Raw genomic sequence first — 16,095 nt, 5'->3', positions numbered from 1 at the left:
TGTTTGGCTCCCTGGCAGTTTGAAGGGGAAGGCTGAAAATCAGTGCACTCATCAGCAGCTCCTTGAATCCCAGTGGCGGGCTGGCTGGCCTTTGGTTAGCAGGTAGCTGTGGCCAAACTCTGAAGTCCTTCCTCAGGCAAAACTGTCCTCAAAGGCAATGGAAGTTTTGCCTTACAAACTTAGTGAGGATTTCAGGATGTGCCTCTTTCCCAATGCTGCTCCTACTGCTGCCTTTAACTCTGGGCCAGGCCTGGCACCCCTCAGCTCCTGCATTCCCCCCTTCCTTCTCTTGATCTTGAAGGGCTTCCTTGGCTCATCTAGCTCACTCTAGCTCTCTTCTTTGCGCACCTTGCCCAATTGCAATCCCTCCCAAGACTCTCTCCCAATGAACTCAGCATTCGTCACTTTCTGGCCTGGTCTACATCTGAGATTTCCCCCCAAATTCAAACCACTTTTCAAGCTGTCTGGGGCCATAGCCCAGAGCAGGATCCAGGCGGCCTGGACTGGTTTGACTGAACTGATTTTAAAACCGGTTAGAATTTTCCCAGCTCCTCCTTGTCTAAAGCTATTTCTATCATCCCATCACATGGTACATGTCGTCTATGGAGACATGCACCAAGAGACCCCAAAGGTGTTCTTCAAGAAACCCTTTTGGTTTATTTAGTTTCCCTCCCTGGTGCAGCAGGAGTCTGTGGACGGGTATTAAAACTGCCTCCTGCAAACCAGCCAAGAGCTGTGTGCCAATTGCCCATTACCTCAGGTTTAAAGTGTCTCTTCCTATCAGAAGCAAAGCAGAATAAAGTGGAGCTCTCGTGCATTTTCCCCCCTCCCTCCCACCCTCTCTAAATTTATTTCCATGCCTTGCCGCTTTCAATCTGTGTTTCCTGACCCTCTCAGTTCCCCCCGTCTCTCCGCTCTTGCAAACCAGTGGCTCTGGATTTGGGAGGACGAGATGGGGTTAATATGGAATGCTTGGTTTCAACAGTATAATGTGTAACCCCATAATGACTTTAAATATTGATTATTTGAAGGCCATTAGCACTTATTGTTAAAGAAAAGTCAGTACTTTTTAAGCCTTGTGAACCATTTGTCTCCTGTTAAAGGACATATCAAATTTAGCAGCATGCAGTGCAGATCCCCTAATACCCTACACACAAACCTCCAGCTGGCATATATGTATTTTTTTTTTTTAAAAGAAGAGAAAGATGCTGAAACAATGCATGCAGAAGTGCTCTCTGCGAAACAAGGACGGGACTTAACAAACGTAATTGGCAAGGGCTTGGCTCAGGTTCTCAGGGGACAGAGCTGTTAGTGGTTTCTCAGTCCTTGCTCCAGTGGGAGTTTTACCTGAGTAAAGGCTGAGGTGTAACTGAGCAGAGATCTCAGGATTTGGCCCAAGGTTTTCATTTTCAGTGTGTTTCAATGGGAGCTCTATATGCCTTGGTTATTGGGTTTGCTATGGACTCTTTCACCCCTGGGTCACTGGTTCGGTATAATTCACTACTATCTGGCTTGTGTAGAAGTAACTGGTGGATCTCCCCCTAGGAGATCTCCATATCCCCAAATCTGCCAGTACAATTGGTATTAATTAGCATGCTCCCTGCCATTCTTAGCTAGTCATCTCTCACTCTTGCAAGTGGCCCTTCTGGGTCAGGATTGGGGCCCAGGGCACATGGGAGGTTGCGGTGCCATGCTGCAGTTTGTGAGTACAGAGAGGATTGGGTTGCGGTCAGGGAGGATTCAAACTCTGTTCAGAATGGTGCTCAAGACCACAGCGTTCATTGCCGAAAGGTGTGCCGGTTCCTGACTTGCTTTGTGTCGAGGGCCCCATTAAGGAATGGGCACAGCACCACACTGGCGGGGATGTTTCTTGGGCACCATCTCCCAGTAGATGTGTGAAGTCCTTTCCAGTATTTCTAGTTTGTTAAGGAGATGCTAAACTGTGATCTCACTATGGAGGCTCTGCCCTCCAATTATATGCATCGCACGTGTGATCTGCGGAACTGCACCAGGGTGGACACTAGCTTCCCAATTACTCCAGTTACAGCTGCTTGTTTTGCAGCATTAGATACTGTGAAGGCGATGGGAGTACGTGCACCGTACTACCCTGCCCCTTAGCCTGGTTTTGCAGACTAAGGTGCTTGGTGAGCTGTGGGCACGTAGCTACTTGATTCCAGTTCACCTTTGGCTCAGGAGTGGATGCCGGCTGATGCGTAGAGTTGTGGCAAAGGAGGAGGGCTGTGATGAGTCAGGCCAAGTCTGCCCACCTGGAACCTCTGACTTCCCAGCTCTGGTTTCAGAATAGCAAAGCTGGTTGCATAGCGGTACTAATAATGGGAGCGCCGATTGGGTCACAGTCCTTTTCTCTCTGACCTCGCCCTGCTCCTCCTTCCCCTGTGTGGGTGTGGCTTTCAGCCCACTGCCTAACTCTGGAAGGTTCTGTTTACATTGCAAATGCTGCTGCTATCTGGCCACCTCACCTGATATGACTAAAGCTCTGTTTTGTGGCATAGACAGGGCCCGGCCCTGTTTTTAAAATCCTTGGGCTTGTTCCTTGACACTGTTGCGTTTGTAGTGTAGACAGGACCTACCTCTTCTAGCTGCAAGGAGCCTCCAAAGCTTACCCCACAGAGCCCTCTACAGCCTCTCCTTTAACATTTCCCTGTAACTCCTGTGGCCTGGCAGCACCCTCAGGTACCGCAGGGCCAGCTCCTCCCTTCTTCCCCGGGATTATTTCTTACCTCCATACCTAACAGTGGCCAGATGATCAGCATGCCCGTAAAGGAAGGGAAGTGGGGCCTATTACATGGCTTCTGGAACCGAGTGAACGATATAGAATGGGAACGAACGGAAAACAGCGGAGGGCAGGCAAAGGCCTCCAAGATCAAGGCTCGGCCCTGTAAGGTGACATCGTGCTGCTGCGGAAGTGAAGGGCCTTTAATTTTGTGGTGCGCGGCCTTGATCCCCACAGAGAGCATCTTCATCCCTATCGCAGAGTGTCTCTTGCCAGCTAAAGTCAGGCGCTGCCGCCACTCCCTTTGTTTCTCACTCTTTGTGCAGCCTGCACCTGGGGCTTGTGTGCGGCGGCGTCTCCTAGTCAGATTCCCCTCTCCTCGTGTTTATAAAAGGCAAGGAGGCTGCGCAATAGTTAAAAGCTACTTGATTTCCTAAATTGCTTCTTATAAAACGAACAGCACGTCTGCCAGGCTCGTCTCCCCATGATTACGGCTAATTACGATCGAACCGACACCTCCTAGCCCTCGTCATGCCGCTTTAATTGTCCGTTATTCATCTGCAGGCTGTCCAGGGTGGCAAAGCACTTGGCAGCCCAGCGACCGAGGCCTCAGCTAATTGTGAGGCCTCGGGGATTAGGGCAGGTGATTACACACTTCATGGTGTAATTACATAAGCATCGCTTGGCTGCTGCCCCGGCACTGAGCCGAAGGTCACGCGCTGCGTTACCTGAGATTAATTGGAGCTGCCACTGAAGCGCGAGGCGCTGGCGGAGCGGTTATACGATTAGCATTAACATTTCAACAGCGACGGATCGATCTGTGGCTCTCCTCCAGACACAGCGAGCTGTGCAATTAGTTTAGAGGAGAGTTGGGGGGGCTGGGGGTGGGGGAGGAGAGACAGACAGAAAAGGAGGAGGGAGGGAAAGGGCAAGAGACACAGACAAAAAGAGTGAGGGGAGAAAAAGACAAGACAGGCGGGGAGGCAAAGACAGATGGAAATGGGTGGAGGCAGGGAGAGGGAAGTCTGATTTAGGGAAATATTTCAATCCATCCACTGTTTTGGGTCCGCATGTGGGTCTCAACAATGGTGCTGGCTGATGGAGGGATAGAGCCGTTTCAGGGAGATCTAGGGAGAGGAGAAGGAGACACTCCCCCCCTTCCCCTGCTGTTGGAACAGTTTTGGAAATCAGGCGAAGCACAAAAAATGGACCTCAACGTTAGCTGTACGAACCAGAGTTATAGCTCATCCCCAGTAGTGTGGGGGCAGGGAAGCAGCACAGTGCTTGACTTTGCCTCTAGATGCCCCGGTGAAGGTAATAATGTTCTAAGTGGCCATCAAAGGGAATTAAGAGATGCGCAGCCGGAAACCAGAGATTTGCTTGCAGGCTTCCCAAGCAGATTTGACTAATGGAAGAGACCTTGGCTCCTACTTGCTTCCTGAGGGCTTTACCTGGCTTGCTCTCTGGTTGTCTCTCCCTCCCCCAACCTTCCACTTCGGTTACTATTAGCTGGAGTCAGGGCTAACGCCAGTGTGCTGTATTGTTGTCCTGCATCATGTTCAGGCATGGGACCCCACCCTGGCTCTGCCCGGGCACCTCTCCGCTCACCAGCAACACCCCCTGCTATGCCAACCCTCTCTCCAGCTCTGCCAACACTCACCTGTTCAACACTCACCTGCAGCAGGCCCCATCAGATCTCTGCCAGTGCACCTCGCCCCCGACCTGCAGCAGCCCCTTGTCTCCAGAGAAGAGGCTGCCAGTCGTACCAAGCAGGGCAGTGGTTGGATAACCATTAGGGTCCTCACTGAGACCCTCACCCCCAAAACTATCAAATATCTTTTGACTTGTAGTCAAGTTTTAACCGAGGTTTGCTGAGGTGAAAGACTATTGCTATCTGGTGCTGTCCTGCGCACCCCTTGCCCAGCCAACTCCCAGCGTACGTCCCAACAGAGCCAAATCTCTGGGAGTGGGAAGCTGGTGGGATCTGTTTCATTTCCCTGCGTACAGATTTGTATTGTCGGCTCCTCTTTTATCCCCTTCGTTTTTTTCTTTATCAAGTTTTGCAGATAAAGATCAAAATTCAACCCAAAAGCTACCAGCGCGGATAGTCTCCAGCGTCTCTATTCGCGCCATGGGTCAGTTCTGGGAATGAGTGAGAGAGCAGCGGGTGTGTGGGTAACAATGGAGCCAGTGCTGGGAGTTGCTGTGTCCACCTCCTCCCCACCTTTGACACCCGGATACTGTGAGCTGCTGTGACCTCCCCCACCAAACGTTCATTCACATCAGGCCCTGTGAGACCCTGAGTGTCTGCGCTTGGCTCCGTGTGGGTACTAGCCCCATGAACAATAATCACACTCAGCTCAGTGGGGAGAGAGGGCTCACGTCCCCTGTGAGATTGGGGCGGATGGTGCTGGTGGCTGCTCAATGGGAAAGGAATGAGCAGCTCCTGGCCTGTCCCTCCTCAGCTCTGCTTTGTTTTAATTCACCAAATGTTGTGTTTTCTTCACTCTGTGGTCGTCACAAAGCAGGAGCCTCTATGGGGCCAGAACAGCTGGCTGGGAAACCCATGGTCAATGGGAATATCAGAAGCTTTTGGAGGAGCAGGGCAGGAGAGGGAATGGCAGACCCAACTGTCTGTCTTAAGTGCAGCATGTGCACACCCACGTGCTGGTGTGAGCACCCGGGTCCAGCCAGCAGGAGTCTAACGGCGAACTCCTTTGTCTCAAGGCAAGCACAATTTTTGAGCTATCTGTGTAGCATCCTGGAGAGCATTCCCTCTAGGTCGCTCACACTGCAAGCGTGGGCCTGCTGCTTGGCTGCATCTGTCTCTAGGGGGATCGATCTCTGATCTCTCTCTCTGCCCTTAACTCAGGCACAGCTCCCATTGGCTTCAGGGACAGTTTTTGCTTAGGTAAGAACTGAGCAGAGACTTTGGGCTACAGCCCATTCTGAAATGTAATGTCCTCAGGGCTTTTACAAACCAGTCAGACACAGCTTCCGTCCCAAAGACCTTATAGCCCAGCTCAGGCACGTTCAAACAAGGGAAGGGGGTGCAATTGTTGTGAGTGTGAGTGTGTGTGTGTGAGAGAGAGAGAGAACACACTGTGCATGAGACAGCTGGTGCATTATGGAGTTGCAGGCTGCTGAGCGTGAGGATTCAGGTTCTAATGGTGACAGTTTGCTGGCAGACCAGCCTTAGAAAGAGGCTGAGCTCGAGGCTGTCCTTTAACATGCAGGTGTATTTGTACAGGTGTGCCCCAGCTGTGCTTGTAGCGGGGTGTGGGTGTGTGTATATGTCAGAGAACACAGTACAGCGTGCTGGCGCGCCCACCGAGACATTGATCTCCTTGCTGAGTGAAGCTCACGCTCGGATTGCCGCGATCAGCACCGGGCAGTGCTAAATCTCTAAATTTCTTCCATTTTCTTTAGGGACATGTCCCACCCACCGCCTCTGCTGTCACCCCAGAATGCCCCCCACATTGCGCTAGGGCCTCACTTGAGACCTCCCTTTCTGGGGGTGCCTTCAGCTTTGTGCCAGACGCCAGGTGAGTACATGGGTGATGGTCCATGTGGCATATGGGAGGAGAGGGCTGTGTTGTCACTTGTTGCCACAGCCTTGACTTGGAGCATCTGAGAGTTGTCCCACCCCAGTGGATGCACTGCCGTCTCCTGTGGCTCCCGAATGCACCTCATGTGGCTGTTCAGCTCCACTGGCCCATATAGAGGGGAGCAGGCAATGCCATCTCCCTGGTCCCTTTGGTGTGTCTAGCCCCACAGCAGTGCTTGCAGAGAGCAAGGCCTGCACTTGGCCTGCCTGACAGAGGGATGAGACAGGCTCCTTGCACCAGGCAGCCGCAGTGTGGTGTGCCTATTGCATTGTGCAGCCTGAATGAGGCGGAACAGCAGGAATGGAGTCGACTACGAAGTCACCCTGTGGGAGCGTTACGGGAAACCTTTTGGCATAGCTAGGGTCTTGTGAGCCGCAGGAAATCACATCTGTTTTGCTCACTGGGATTACAGCGAGGACAGTTTCCCCCAGATTGGAGAGGGAGCAGTTCTGTCGCCCCTCACTGCACAGCTGGCCGCGCAGCAAGTGAGTGCTGCCCTGTATAACCCTGTGTCTATCATGCTGTCCCCTGCCCACAGGTTACGGGTTTCTGCAGCCAGCACAAGCAGAGATGTTTGCACGGCAGCAGGAGATGCTGCGGAAACAGAACCTTGCCAGGTATGGAGCACCGCCCCAGAGGAGCTCCCTGCATGTGAGCCTGCCTGTCCTTTGGGCTAGATTTCTGTCCCCTTTTGGCCTGTCTTCCTGGCCCCAGCCAGAATAGAGTGTGACCTTGGTGCTATATGGGCAGCTGGGGGAAGGAAGCCCTCCCTCTCCAGGGCAGCTACTGCATAGGCAGCTACAGTGCGAGCTTTCCCCACCCAGAGAGCCTAGTTCCGTCCTCATGCCCATCCAGTCCTTGGCCTCTCTGCTGAGACTACCATTATGCAGGTGATTTTTCTGACTGGAACCCTTTGGATGTAACCTGAGACCACCAGACTCATTACACTTGGGCTTCTAAGGGGTGAGAAGGTGAGAGCTTTTGGTGCTGCCTGCTGGGTTTGAACCCATGACGTAGGGATGAAAGGCTCTGTATCCCGTTACCTGCACCTTTCAACCAGCCAGCCCTGCTGCTAGGAACTTGCCAAGGAGCCTGGTTCGCACAGGGGGTGGCAGTGGTGGATGGAATCCGGATTCCTTGCCTTGGATTGTGCAGCAGAAATAGTGCAATGTCAGAGGGAAATTAATTGAAACAATATAAGGGCATGAAAACCACCCGCACACCAAACTCAGCCTTAGGCCTTTGAGTGCCAAAGCTGCAGCTGCTAGTGCATGAGGAGTTGACCTTCAAACCCTACTAATTTTTCTCTCCCTCTTTAGGCTTGAGATGTCGGCCGAGATCATCCGCCAGAAGGAACTGGAGAATCTCCATCGACAGAGGCTACTGGCCGGCGACCCACTGAGCCTGCACCCGGCCTTACCCCAGGACCACCCGGCCTTGCGGAATATGCACGACATCCCCGAGGGGCACCCTCTGAGGGACGAACTCTCACGGAGGAACGCCATGCTGGTGCTCCGGCACAACAACACGCCGCTGCTGTCGCTCAACCATGGGGTCCCCAGCGCCACCCCGCCCAAGGAGCAGGGCCGGCGGGGGAGCCGGAAATCAATGCACCACCGGGCTGAGCCTCCAGGTCTGCATGAGGCCAAGGAGCTGGCCGAGCCCCGGGCACGGGATGGTGTGCCCGACTGCAACGATGAGGAGATGAAAGACTCAGAGAGTGATGCTGAAGTGAGCGACGAGAAGCCGGAGAGCCTGAAAGCTGAGAGCAGCAGCTCAGTCAGTGAACTCAAAGAGTGCAAAGAGACAAGCAAGGTCTATGAGGGGGCCAAGGAGCTGAGCGAAGTGGTTTCTGGCCAGAATGCCCCTTGCAGCTCCTCAAGCACTGAGTCGCCCAGCCACCTGCTTGGCCCAGGCATCAGTAAAAATGAGGTGAAATACCTCCCTCCGGCCTCCATCCCACCACCTCAGCCACTGCCCTTTGGATTCCCTTATACAATGAGCCCTTATTTCCACGCAGGTAGGTGAGAGCCTCATAACTAAGGGGGGAACTGGCATAGCAGGGGGCCTTGGCAGAGTATCGATTTTACAGGATGTTAAGAATGGGGCTGATAGTCTATTCGTGGTGCATCTGTCACTGTGAGATTTGAGCATCTAGAGTTAAAACAAACAAAAAAATGAATGTCAAGGATCCAGCTTGAAACAAAATAACTCAGAGGTCATAAAGAGATTACTAATTAATCCAGAGATGGTACCAGGCTGGGGTGAGCCACAAACACGTGAGAAGGGAAAAGGGCACATACTAGACCCAAGTAGACATGGACCTTGGATGGCACAGGAAGAATGTGAGAACAGCCATACTGGGTCAGACTAAAGGTCCATCTAGCCCAGTATCCTGTCTTCCAACAGTGGCCAATGCCAGATGCCCCAGAGGGAATGAACAGAACAGGTAATCATCAGGTGATCCATCTCCTGTCGCCCACTCCCAGCTCCTGGCAAACAGAGCATGGAGACACCATCCCTGTCCATCCTGGCTAATAGCCACTGATGGACCTGTCCTCCATGAATTTATCTAGTTCTTTTTTTAACCCTGTTATGGTCTTGGCCTTCACAACATCCTCTGGCAAAGAGTTCCACAGGTTGACTGTGCATTGTATGAAGAAATACTTCCTTTTGTTTGTTTTAAACCTGCTGCCTGTTATTTTCATTGGGTGACCCCTAGTTCTTGTGTTATGAGAAGGAGTAAATAACACTTCCTTTTCTACTTTCTCTACAGCAGTCATGATTTTATAGACCTCAATCATATCTCCCCTTAGCTTTTCCATGCTGAAAAGTCCCAGTCTTATTAATCTCTCCTCATACGGAAGCTGTTCCATACCCCTAATCATTTTTGTTGCCCTTTTCTGAACCTTTTCCAATTCCAATATAGCTGAGATTCAAAGTGTGAGAACATAAATGTGACTGAAGGTGAATTCTTGCCCCCTTGGGTGTGTAAGTGTGCCTGGCTGGAAGCTGTGGGCTGAGCATTTGACTGGGTATTGGCAAAGCTAATGATACAGTGGTAGGAAAAATGCCATGCTGTGTTGACCTGTATGGATAAGCATGACGTCCTCACAGAGCAAAGGGGATAGTCTGCATGGAGTTGGCTGGACCTTGTGTGGGAGCCTCGGTTCAAGACAGACATTGATAAATTGGAGAGGGCTTCAGGGAAGGGCAGCAAAGATGATTAAGGGCTTGGAGGGATTGACCTGTGAGAGAAAAGGCTGGAAGAATTAAGTATATATAGCTGGGCTAAAAGATAACCAGGCTTGTGGAGAGGTGGGATCCAGTAGCCACCTCTCAGTATTTGAAGGAGGTGCAAGGATTGTCTGGGGCATAGGCGCCAACTTTTCCCGGCTCCGGTGGATGCTCGAGCTCCTCCCTCCCCGACTCCACCCCTGCCACGCCCCTCCTGCCCCCATTCCAACCCCTTCCCCAAAGTCCCCACCCCCTTCTTGCCCCTATTGGACTCCTTCCCCAGCTCCTCCCCTGAGCGCGCCGCGTTCCCACTCCTTCCCAGCGCTTGCCGCGAGAAACAGCTGGGAAGGAGAGGGGCAAAGCGGGACGCAGCGCGCTCAGAGGAGGAGGTGGAGGCAGAGATGAACTGAGGTGAGAGGGGCGGGGCGAGGAGCTGCCAGTGGGTGCAGAGCACCCACCAATTTTTCCCCGTGGGTGCTGCAGTCCCGGAGCACCCACGGAGTCAGCACCTGTGGTCTGGGATACTCGCAGGAGACATGCCCAAACGTAACAGGACAGAGATGAGCAAGGGAAAGCTTTTTAGAGTGAGCAGCTGAAAAATAGACTCGTGAGACAATCTCCCAGGGCACTGCAAAGCTCATTGCTAGAGTTACAGCTAGACATACTGCTCAGGAATGTTCTGCAGGAAGCAGTCCTCTCTGGCAGCTGGTGGGGGACAGCCTGGAGTATCTGCTAGTTCTTTGCCATTTCTACATTCCCTGTATTTCCATAGTTTGAGAGGGAAATGCAGAATTAAGGCTGGAGCTCCCTCCATCCCATTGTGCCTGGGGCATCTCTGGATGCCAGGCAGCATTACCTCTGGCATATGGATCCATACCTCTGGGACATAGATTCAGGAGGTCCCCAAACAGTGATTCCACTTCCTTGGCCAACCTCTTGCCCTGGAAAGTCATGTGTTGTCACCTGACTGTGTTCCCATGGCAACCCCCGTATATCTCAGAGAAATCTCTGATGTTTTAACTTTAAGTTTCAGCGATGGAACTCAACGGAGCAGGGGCTATTGATTTACCCCAGCTCTCTGCAGATAGAAGGAGCATGTCAGGACAAAGCGGAAGGGTATGCATATAGGGATGGGGGTGTGTATTGATACTCAGGTCATCATCCCACCAAGAGGCATCGGAGTGGATGACTCCCCCCTCCCACTACCACTCAGTCATATGTCCTCCGTCAGGAACATCAGCTTTGTCCACAGCAAGAAACAGCAGCTACTCTGTGGTTATTGTCAGGTGCTCAGCTGACCCCTTTCCCGGCAGAGAGGGAGATGGGTTTGGTGAACTCTTGCTCCCATGACCTTCCGATGCCTTTCCAAAGGAGAGGAGCTGGTTGTTTGGAATCCAACCGATCTGTCCCCCCAACAGCAAGGTTTAAGGAAGGACAGCAGGGTCACGCACGTGTGATAGAGCCATCACTGAGGTGACTGCCAGCCTGCGGGAAATCTGAGGTGACAGCCTCTCTCTGTCCCATGCATGGCTTTTAAAATGGGCTCTGCATCCTGCTCCATGTGGAGGGAGGTGTGCACCACTCAGGGACACCACCGACTCACTGATGCAACCTGAAGACCCGTGAGTAAAGGACATCCCAATGCGAAGTGGGACTTGAACTCAGATTCCCAGCCTGAGCCAGCGTACCAGCCCTGCTAGCTCAACACAGAACCAAAGAGAGATGCATGATCTAATGCCTTAGCTGAGCAGTTAGCAGGAACTTACTAGATGCTGTGTCCTGTGATAGTACAGGGGGACAGGCCTTCTCCTTTATAAATCAATGAATTGGGCAGGATGAGTGCGGCTGCCCTTCACACGTGGGCCATTCGGAACCACGGTCAAGCCAGAAGAAGGAAGCAATTTCTCTGGGACAAGCAGATGGCCAGCATGATAAATATTCCTGGTGCTTGCAACAGAGGCTTCCTTCTGGGAGCCTCCCCCTCACAGTCATTTAAAGGGGGAAACACACGGTTCTGTGCTCTGGCCACCCCATGTGCGACCCTACAGAGCAGGGTATGTGTGGATTGCAGGCGGGAGTCCACCTCCATGAAACTATCAGAAACTAGAATGTGTCCTGTATTATTATTACTTATGATCAGGGCCTCGTTTAAACTGACCCCTCCAGTTTTGGGGACCATCGCCGTGTTTATTCCATGAGGGCTCTCTTGCTTTAAGCTAGCACCCCATGTATTATTATGAAAGTTGTGATTGTTATTCAGGGCCGCCCAGAGGATTCAGGGGGCCTGGGGTCTTTGGTGGTGGTGGGCCCCCGCCGCCGAATTGCTGCCGAAGACCCGGAGCAGAAGAAGCTTTGGGGGCTGGGGCCCCATGAGAATTTTCCAGGGCCCCCGGAGCAAGTGAAGGACCCTGCTCCTGGGGTCCCGAAAAACTCTTGTGGGGGCCCCTGCAGGGCCTGGGGCAAATTGCCCACTCCCCCCCCACCCCCCCAGCGGCCCTGTTGTTATTGCATCAGTGGCCGCAGCTGAGATCAGGACCCAATTGTGCTTGGCACTGGTCAGACACATAGGCCATGTCTCTCTGAAGAGTTAGCGCATGACAGGCTGGGGAGTAAATCTACAACCCTCTAGTATGCCACTCTCTACCTGGCCCCATGGACCCTGTACTAAAATATCTGTAGTGCAGAAACAGCTGTAGGAACTTTTAGTGCACGGTAGCAGGGTCCACGTGGTGACTGTGTGTGTGGCAGGTGCTGTGCTGTAGATTGCCGCACAGTAAATGGCTATATAGACAAGCCCATGGGAAGAGTCTATGCACGTAGGCGAGACAGATCACGGGTAGGAGGGCAAACTGAGGCCCCAGGCCACACTGCAGGTCAGCAGGGGAGTGGGGAATAGAACTCATGTCTCCAGAGCCCCTGTGCAGTGTCCTGGACTGTGCTCTCTCTCACACGTCCTTATGCTACAGGAGTTTTGGGGTGCTTTGATTAACCCAAGTCCAAGTAGCGCTACCACAGATTGCCCAACAAATGGCCAGCCTTGGCCCCAGGAGGAGTTTGTGCCTGAGGACAGAAAAACAGACGTTCTCTTAACTCTGTCCTGTCCATGGGCTGCTCTTGCAGCTCACAGGGGCCTGATGGTATGCTGGACACCCTGGTGAGGAGAAACAGACCCTGTCCCAAGGAGCTGACAATCTAAAGAGGCTTGTAGCATGACAGATCCCAGAGGATGGGGGAGAAGGGAAAAGAGCTGGTTGGAGTCTCAGACAGCCCAGCCAGGTTTCCAGAACAGGGAGGGCTCCTCTCATGCTTTGGAGGCAGAGAACTGGTTTCTGTCCCCGGTGACAAAAATATTGACGAGGCAGCCAGAGTTTGGTCGATTCCCTGAGCCGCCTCCTGGGAATCTGGCGGCTGCCGGATGACCTCATCTCTTCAAGGTTTCAGCGGAGTTGTGTTTTCGTCTTCCCCCCTTTCCGCTGGAAAAGGTGAAGGATGGAGTGTGCGGGAGGCTAAAATCCTTTTATTGATCCACAGTCTGGAGAGCAATTAACGTGAGCCTTTCAGTGCTGCTCCATGACCAGAACCCGCAATGGTGTGTGCATGTAGGGGGGTGGGGGAATGGGAGAGCGATAACAAGACTGATTAAAGCCATCTGTGTGTTGGCTTCTGGGCCTGTTCTGAGCTTGGGGCTGGTGGAGGAGGGAGATTTGCTGCTGATGCTCTTGGCCTGATCAGACGTCTGTGCAGAAAACAGGGCCTGGCTGTTGGGACTGAGGCCCTGTTGGCAGTGAGGAGAGGATAGATCCTGCTCTAGCTAGCCGACAGGCCTGCTGTCTGGACTTATACTTGTCCTAGTGATAATGCCCAGGTCATGCCCAGTGACACCAATATCCGTGTTTATTTCCCTCCTCTCAGGGTGCAGTGCTGGGGACTGAGGGCCTGTATTGTCTCCAGAATAGGTACAGCATGGGCACCTCCACTGCCCTATCAGCCCTTGTGCCTCAGCCGTGCCCCGTGGAGACTCCTCTTTCTGGAAGGGGTGGGTAGTTCAGTCTCCAGGGCCCTTGGCCTTTCTACCACAGCTGCCAGAATATGTGTTTGGGGGGTGGGGGGGATTATTTAATACCAGTTGGCAGGGGGGTGTTTTTATGTGGGCGCCTGTCCACAAGACCCTGGCCTGGGATGATCGTTTTCGCCCCCCTCCAAGCTGGGGCCCCATCTGGTGACATGCTCTGTAATCCGTTATCAGTCCCGTGGATCTTTATTCGTCACTCAGTGAGAGAAGAGCCTGGCTGGGGACAGATGCTGCTGTGTCCCCACTGTCCAGCAGTGTCCAGCGATGTACCATTACCATCTGAGGGAGCTTGCATGTATCGAGCCCAGTGACTCCTGGACAATGTGCAGAGTGGGGGATGATTGAATAGGTTGCTTCCAGGTCCTCTGTTTCCAAGGTGCTGAGCACCCAAATCTCTAGTAGAAATCCATGAAGCTCTGGGTGTTTGCCACCTCCGCAGAGCAGGTTCTCTGGGGGAAGTTAAGGCCCCGTTGAAATCAGCGGGAGTTTTGATACTGGCTTCAGTGGGGCCAAGATTTCAGCATCTGTCTCTTAACTTCTGTGCTATAGAAACTGCTAGTAGGCTGGAGCCCAGTGTGCTGGTCTTTCCCGTTTTTCAAGAACGCTTCCACCCGTCAGCCGGAATGTTATCCTGGTATAGATGGGGAGGGGAGGCAGACCCTTGGAGACAGGGCTTTGGCGATACTAGCTTTCTCTGTGTGTGGATTGGTGGACAATATTACTTGTTGCCCCAGGCAGGGCTGCACTTGCCCTGACTCCTGGAGACAGCAGGCTGACTGTGCGCATGGCTGTGGGCCTGGAGGGATACAAAAATGGGTGGGGAGAGGGCTCCCTGGCAAGACTGACCTTTGGCTCAGCTCTGTTAGTGACATTAGCAAGGCTGCAAATAGAGCTGATGGGCTCAGCGCATCTCCCCAATTCTACCCCAGGAATTGTAGGATCGCTGGCAGGCACCTGGGGAAGGGATTTCCTCAAGGGTTACACCAAGACTCGCTAGCCCTGTCCCCTGACATTAGCCCTTCCACTTGCAAAGAGAGTTGAACGTGACTCTATCTGCATAATCTCTGGTAAGGATCTGGAGACAGCCTGTGCCAGGCAGGTACACCCAGCCTCTGTGGAGTCTCGGGCAGTGCCTGAGGCCGGGGCAGGCAGGCTAGCTGACTGGAGGCTTCATTCCCAAGTCCTTGGCTTGCCTTTGGAATAAGGAAGTACCTAATTTTAAAGCCGTTGGCTGTTAACAGTCAGACCCCCTCGGAGACCCTTGCTCCTTGCAGATGGAGGCGTCTGGCCCATGTGTCGGCTGTGCCTGGAATAACTGAGTTCAGTTTCACTTCGTCTATTTACTGAGCAGCAGCCGCTTTTCCAAAAAAGGAGGGAAACAATCAGCCGTCCCAGTGTCTCGCTAGCTTCAGTGTAAACAGCTGGGAGTTTGGGTTCCAGAGCAGGGGACAAACCACAAATGAAAATGGTGATGTAACCAAAGGGAGCTCGTCTGTCTGTCCATCTGTCTTATAGTTGGGAGGGAAGGGAAAATGCTGCTTCTCCAGTGATGTCCCAGACCCCTTTGGGGCCTCCCCCCGAGTCTCTCTGCAGCTTGGGAAAGCTGGTAGTTTCCATGGAAGCGTTTATAAGGGGGATGATAGTTCAGTGAAGCCCAAGCTGTTGCTGACTGGGAGGACAAGGGGTAAAGTGGATCAGGGGGTTCAGTCCAGAGCATGTGGCAGAGAGGCCAGGTTCTATCTCTGGCTTTTTCACATCGCCGGAGGGGCCCACTGAACTTTTGAAGGCCTCAGGACAGCATGTCATGGTGCCACTGGACCTGCTGCAGAATGTAACAGACAGAGGACCCTGCTCCAGAGGATACAGCTTGCAATTCTTGCCCTTGCTGTGAAAGAGAGATTGCAGCGAGGGACAGGGCCGAGGATAGGAGCTGGGGTTTAGGTTCTGATCCCCACTCAAGGGTCATGGAGGAGAAGCTGAGGATCTGGGCTGTAAGCTCTCTGGGGCAGGGACTGTCTGTTTGCTCTGTATTTGTACAGCCCCTAGTATAATGGAGTCCTGGATCATTACTGGGGCCCCTAGGTGCTGCAGTCATACAAATAATAATAAAATGGGCTATAAGGAGCAAAGTGCTGGGGATTCCAGTCCTCCATGTGGCTGGAGGATGGGACAGGGGATACTCAACCCCACTCACGGGTGTGGAGGATGAACCGTCTCATCCCCCCACTCCACACCTCTTCAAAGGGGTTAGGAGGGAGACAGACAATTCCTGCCCCCTTTTCAAGTGGATAGATGTGGCTGAGGACGATACCCAGCACCAGATGGTCCAGAGGACGCTCTGAAACCTCCACAACAGATAATTACAACATGTCACTTCCAGTTATTGGTTGGCTCATGTCCTGAAGCATGAGAGTTGATATGAGAGTTTTGCCCTCTCCAGTGTG

At 52.8% G+C, this 16,095-nt stretch overlaps 1 protein-coding gene across 3 annotated transcripts in view; it reads left to right on the top strand.

Annotated features, from left to right (window-relative positions):
* Positions 1 to 16,095, top strand: part of SAMD11 (sterile alpha motif domain containing 11) — a 174,538-nt gene that overhangs the window by 148,345 nt on the left and 10,098 nt on the right. For all 3 annotated transcript variants that reach the window (XM_050931403.1, XM_050931404.1, XM_050931405.1), the window contains exons 9-11: positions 6,164 to 6,279; positions 6,881 to 6,959; positions 7,662 to 8,362. In XM_050931403.1, the coding sequence (XP_050787360.1) occupies positions 6,164 to 6,279; positions 6,881 to 6,959; positions 7,662 to 8,362 (896 nt within the window). The remainder of the gene's footprint in view (positions 1 to 6,163; positions 6,280 to 6,880; positions 6,960 to 7,661; positions 8,363 to 16,095) is intronic.

This window comes from Gopherus flavomarginatus, chromosome 21 (genome assembly GCF_025201925.1).
Source record: "Gopherus flavomarginatus isolate rGopFla2 chromosome 21, rGopFla2.mat.asm, whole genome shotgun sequence".
Classification (NCBI taxonomy): Eukaryota; Metazoa; Chordata; order Testudines; family Testudinidae; genus Gopherus; species Gopherus flavomarginatus.
This window is presented reverse-complemented; position numbering and strand designations above follow the sequence as displayed.